Source organism: Raphanus sativus, chromosome 3, assembly GCF_000801105.2.
Source record: "Raphanus sativus cultivar WK10039 chromosome 3, ASM80110v3, whole genome shotgun sequence".
NCBI classification, from domain to species: Eukaryota; Viridiplantae; Streptophyta; class Magnoliopsida; order Brassicales; family Brassicaceae; genus Raphanus; species Raphanus sativus.
Genome location: NC_079513.1, coordinates 18,596,059 through 18,602,058, shown reverse-complemented (window position 1 = coordinate 18,602,058; position 6,000 = coordinate 18,596,059). Strand labels below are relative to the sequence as shown.

General features: G+C 35.9%; 1 protein-coding gene across 1 annotated transcript; it reads left to right on the top strand.

The window, feature by feature from the left end:
- The first annotated feature begins 2,115 nt into the window (after nucleotides 1-2,115).
- On the top strand, nucleotides 2,116-4,171 carry LOC108845388 (uncharacterized). The gene is made up of 3 exons (XM_018618607.2): nucleotides 2,116-2,130; nucleotides 2,209-3,663; nucleotides 3,747-4,171. Exons 1-3 carry the CDS (start codon nucleotides 2,116-2,118, stop codon nucleotides 3,915-3,917), a joined length of 1,641 nt encoding a protein of 546 aa, XP_018474109.1. The 3' UTR covers nucleotides 3,918-4,171.
- The last annotated feature ends 1,829 nt before the right edge of the window (nucleotides 4,172-6,000 follow it).

Genomic DNA, 6,000 nt, shown 5'->3' with positions numbered 1-6,000 from the left:
ACGATGGACCCGATCATCATGGATGAACCTGGACGCTTGGATGAATCTTGACCAGTCTACATCAGAATCCACAATCTTGACCAGACTTCATCATTTTCCGCAACCTTGACCAAGACTACATCAATTTCTACAACTTTGACTCTCTAATAATTATTTAGTCAAATGTTGTATTTTCTAGACATCTTTTTCCGCACTTTATTTATGTTTCTCTTTGACTACATCTAGTATAAATATGTAGTCACTTTCATGAATAAAAGCAGATGAATTTGGTTGTTTATTTTTGTTCTTCTTCTCTGAGTGAGAGAGAGTTCTTTAGCTAGTTCATCGGTTTGAACCGGCTTGTTGATTTGGTGGTCAGCCAATCATCTGTGTGTGTTATTTGGTGGTTAGCCAACACAGTCATCCGTTCTTTGGTGGTTAGCCTTAGATCGTTGGTATATCAAGAGTCATTCCGCACCTCTTGACGATCCTATCATTCCATCCCAGTTCCAGAAGTGCTCTTGCCTTCTTGGTTCATATCCAACATCCGGCCAAAGCCATCCTTCCCGATTTTGGGTCTATCACCTTTCCTATGGTTTTTTCTGGTGCCGGGATGAGGTCGCTTGTATAGAGCCATCGTCGCCGAGTTTTGGTTCCAACATCGCATCTACCGGCAGATGGATGGTTGGCTTGTTGACTCTGGGTTTGTGCCATGTCTTTTTTGGAGGTGGTCGTCGGCTATCGTCGTTTCTCGTGGAAGTGTTTCGCGCTGTTGATGTTTGGGTTCGTGTGTGGTGGCCGAGCGTGGAGGAGATTTTCAATTCCTCGATGATGCTCTCTATGCTGCGGCGTTTATGTGGAAGAAACTGAAACCCGATACTTTTAATATTTGTCGTTGAAAGTGGGTTTTGGTTTTCCGAGATGTGTTTTCCCGGTGGATGCCGGTGATCATGTGATTGGTCTGTTACAGTGGCGACTTTCAATCGTAGACGATGATGGTGGCTCGTGCTCCGGTGAAGAGATGATTAGCAGTCCCGGCGATGATTTCCATCGATTCCGATGATGACGCGAAGTTTTCCTTGCCACGCGTTCTTTTGGCGTGGAGATCTATCCGCGTGGAGCGGTTTGCGGTGGTGGGTCGGGTCATTTTTTCGGTTTTGGGCTTGGAAATTGTATCGGCCTGTTGGGTTTAGTTTGTTTATGGTTGTGCCCGGTTTAGGCTTTGTGTTGTTTGCTTGTTTTGTTTCGTGGCCTTTTAGGCTTTAATATATAAGACGGCAAAAAAAAAATATATAATTATCATGAACATACATTTTTTAATATTGTTAAAGAATTAAATTTTTGTTAAAGGAATTTATATGTCCGCCCGATTTGTTTCCTAGTAGATAATAAAGAATAAGAGGATAGAAGGAAATAGGACTTAATGTGATCACTGTCTCTATGACTTATCTACTCCCCTCCTCTTTAGCCAACGAGTAGCCACCACCACCACTACCACCTCCGATCTTTCTCTCTTTCTCTCGATCGTGCGCACCAACTCACTCATGACTTTGCTTCTCAAATCCCAAAATCTCCACCTTTGATCAAAACCTCCCTAATTTCAAGCTTTGCCTCAAAGTGGAAACACGCAAATGTGGGCCCCCCCCGTATTGTAAGTAGTGGTCACAGTCAATCCCCCACACACGGCTCACACACACAAAAAGACGTTCCTTTTAATCCATCCTTCGTCTCGTCTCCATTGATACAACTAGTCTCAGACATTAACGTGGCTTACTGAAACAAACACTCATCTCTCTCTCTCTAGAAACCCAAAAATCATTTTCTTTTTGCTTCTAAGCTTTTCTCACGCAGACACCGAAGAAAAAACATCGCAACAATCCAGAATTGGCGACCGCAGGAGGAGAGTGTCTTCGATACGGTCCCTTTTCTTTTACTCAGGTACAATAAAATTATATGAACAAGAGGAAAGTTTTGTCCTTTTTTTTTTACTGTATCAGTTCTTGTTACAGAGAATGTTAGCTTCTAGGGGTCAATCTTGAGTAAAATCAAAATTATGCAAAATCCTCAAATGTTTGTTTCTCTTTAGCTTGAAATACTCAAATCAAAGTCTTGAGCTTTTCTCCTCTCATTCAATTAATGGGGCGGGCACATGTAAAAGTTTTAAGCTTTTTTCGTTGCTTGTCAATTCGTGTAGGGTTTTTCTTCTTTAGCTTTTAGGTAACAGATTAGATAATATTTTTAAAAACATTGACTTTTCACAAGGATGATCCTGAGCTTGAAGATGAGAATCTGCCTGGGGAAAATGGTTTATTGAGGAGGTCAGGGGACTTGTTGACTCACAAGAGACAACAATGCAGTTTAGTTTCAAACAGCGGAAAGTGGCTACAGATTGTTAAAAACGGTCCAAAAGGTTCTTTATCTCGTGCCACTAGCTTGTTATTCGATAACAAGATCCCAAGGCATCTGGTGTCATTGGACGAGAGTTATCTCCGTCGTTGCCTCGACCTGATTAATATCAGTGCCTTTAACTCAGCCAGCAGCAGCCTTTCTATGAATCTTGTAGGATCATCATATAATAGCTTTGATTCAACAGTGATGATGATCCCCACAAAAGAAGATGTTGCTCGTCTTGTGTTTGATCTTCCGTTGGTTGATGATTCAGGCAGTATAGTGATTAGCCCAACCATCACAGGTTGCAAGAGGCTTACTACTACACACATGGTTGATAATAAACCTTTGTTATTTGATGGTGACGTTGATGTTGTCTCTTTATCAAGCACAAACTCAGTGAGTTCTTCTTCTTCTTCTGATGAGCAGTCTTCTTCATGTTGGTCTCCATCTTCAACAGTTTCTCAAGGAACACTTCAGTTCACCATGAAAGACAACAAGACACCTCATTTTGTTTTCTCATTGGACGATCAGAAAGAGATCATCTATGTAGCTAGCTTAAGAAGCACCAGCAGCTTTGGTTTCGACCGGAGTTCTCTAGACTATTCGTATTTGATCCATCTGAAGAAAGGCCACAGATCTGAATTGGTTGGTAAACTTAAGGTATCAACTTCGTTTCCTGTCTCATCCACGAATGAAACAGTCGTAGAGAGACGGTTTGTTCTGTTCAGTAGTGGTGTCAATCCGCAGTTACCAGCCCACAGCGATATCAAGAAAAGCAGAGGATTGTCTAAGAAAGTGGCTGATGCGCTCAAAAGCACCACACGCGCTTCAAGGCAAAGAAGTGTATCAAGATTCAGTAGAACAAGCTCAGTAGCGGATTCTTGTTCTTGGGAGCCGTTTCAAGAACCAGATCTTGAAGAACCCGTGAGTTTACTAGATGACAACCTTCCACCAAATCTTGAAACGTTAGCTGTTGTTGTGAGGGAACAGTACGAGGAAGAGAAAGTTGGAGGAGGCTGGGGGATGAAGTTTCTCAAGAAAACTCCCTTGGCTCGAACCAAGCATGATAAGCATTCAGCGAGAATAGACGTTGTGATTCCTTCAGGGATTCACGGAGGGCCAAGAAGCAGAAACGGTGGTGGTCCTTCGAGTTTGGTGCAGAGATGGAAGTCTGGAGGAAGCTGTGATTGCTCCGGATGGGACTTGGGTTGTCCCTTGACCGTCTTTAAAGGCCAGGCTCGTAAAGACCAAAGTGAAGGTCGTCAATGCAATCTTTTTGAGCTCTTCTCAGAGGTATCATTCAAACCATGCGAGAGATGTCTCATAACATTCATTAGTGTCATGCTGGTTTGTTTAATTATTTTGTGTCATTTCAGGGATCAAAGCAGGGGATTCCTGGACTGAGGATCATGAGTGTAAGAGACGGTCTTTACTTTGTTCAGTTTCAAGCAAACATATCTGTTTTGCAATCTTTTTCAATAGCTTTGGCATACGTTCATTGCCAGAGCCAGAGACTCAGGCCATGGTCGTCTGGGAAGTGTTTATAGAGAAGCTTAACTTAGCTAAAGAGAGAGGACCCACACAAAAGTAAAAAAAAAAATAGGCAAAACTCATATCTTTTTGTTGTTTATTCGTTTCTACATTTAGTATTTTTTTTATACAAAGTCTCTGTACTTGAAAATTTGAAATCATATGTAAGTTTTGTATTGTTTGCTTTGGTTTTGGTATTTTAAAGGGTGGTATGAAATGTAAATTTTGACTTTGGATTTTGACATTTATGATATGTTCCTTTTTAGACTTATTTTCGTCAATTATCTTCAATTTTATACAATGAGGTCACTTATAAATATCCCTAATTCCCTATATATTAATCCCGAGCATTGCAACATTGTTTGGTAGGAACATGTCCTCATGAGAATTATTCTCAGAATTATTAGAGAAACTAGGTAATAATCCGCGCTCTGCGCGGAGTGGAGTTTATATATAAAAACTTAAATTTCGTTTTATAATCGAATTATTTGTCTAATATTTTTTGTGGTCAAAATTAAATCAATAATTTTTTGGTATAGTGCATTTGGTTCTTGGTTTAGGTTTTGTTATTTCGGTTCTTTGTTTGAGGTTTAGGATATGTTCGAATATTTAGAAAATTTGGTTCGGTCATTTGATTTTACGTTCAGTTCAAGTAACAAAGTTGAGAATCAGCTAAAAACCAAAGTAATTTGTGATCACATTCCATTTCGGCTTGGTTCCAATTTTTGTTAATTCGGGTTGGTAACAAAATAAAAATTGGTTTCTGCTTAATTATCATTTTTTGGATTTCTGATAAAACTTTGGATAATTAAGATAATTTTAAATATTTCAGATAATTTTTTTTTGTATTTCAATTTAAAAGTAATATTTAAAAAATATATGATTATCTTTATAAGTATATAAACTATATTATAGAAATTTAGGTACCCATACGGTCCTCGATTTAGTTTTGATTTTCTGATTTTTCGGTTCGGTTATGGATAAAAAATAGTTAAGATCAGAATAATATTTATGATTTGTAATTTTCTACCATAAATTTCTCTAATATACTGAATTTAAACATAATTTTTTACTATGTTTGCAGATCTTGATTTAAAAATATGTGTGCACAACACGCTATGATATATGTTATATCCAAATCATAAATGTTAATCTTTTTTAAAAAAGTAAACCAATTGTTCACAAAATTTTGGTTGTAAACATTTTAACTGTTTTAGTAATTTATAGTCGTTTTAAAAAATTGAAAATATGACATATAAAAAAAGATATAATTTTTATTATATAATTAATGTGATTGTTTAAAGTTTTTAACAATATAAATTAAACTAAAATGATGGAGGATACAAAAATTAATACAAATATTTATTATTCAAAATCATTAATTATTATATATCTGTTAATCATATTAGGTAATTTTGTATCTTTTATTTAAGGAAAAAATGAAAAAATATATTATTTATTAATAATTAATTTAATAAAAAGTATAGTATATATTTAGGTGGACCAATCTTTTTTCTAAGGATTCTGAAAATCAATCTGGTGATGACATGTGGATACACCTAAAAGTTACAATGCTCCTCAATTAATATATAGGGGATAGGTTGGTTCATCTATACATATATTATAGTTTTTATTAAATAACTATTAAATTAATTATTAATATACAAAAGAATATTCTCTATTATTTCCTTAAATAAAAACTATGGAACTTCCTAATATGATTAACATATATATCACCATTAATGATTATAAATAATAAAGATTTGATAATAATTTTTTGTTTTCTATACTTTTCATTTAATTTTATCTGTTAAAAGAAATTAAACAATCACATTAAGCATATAAAAAATGTATATTTTTCTTATATGTTGTATTTTCGAATTTTTTAAAATGACTATAAATTACTAAAAATGGTACAAGCATCACATTGAAAATTTTGTGATCAATGGTAGCTTTTTTCAGTTCATCCCATCGTTTTTAATGGGCCTTGAACATTTTTAATGATTAAATAAATAAATCACATACATAATAGAAAGTGTTTTGGTTTAAAAATTGTTGCATACTCAAAATCAGTATGAACCATCGTCACTTTCGTTTGAA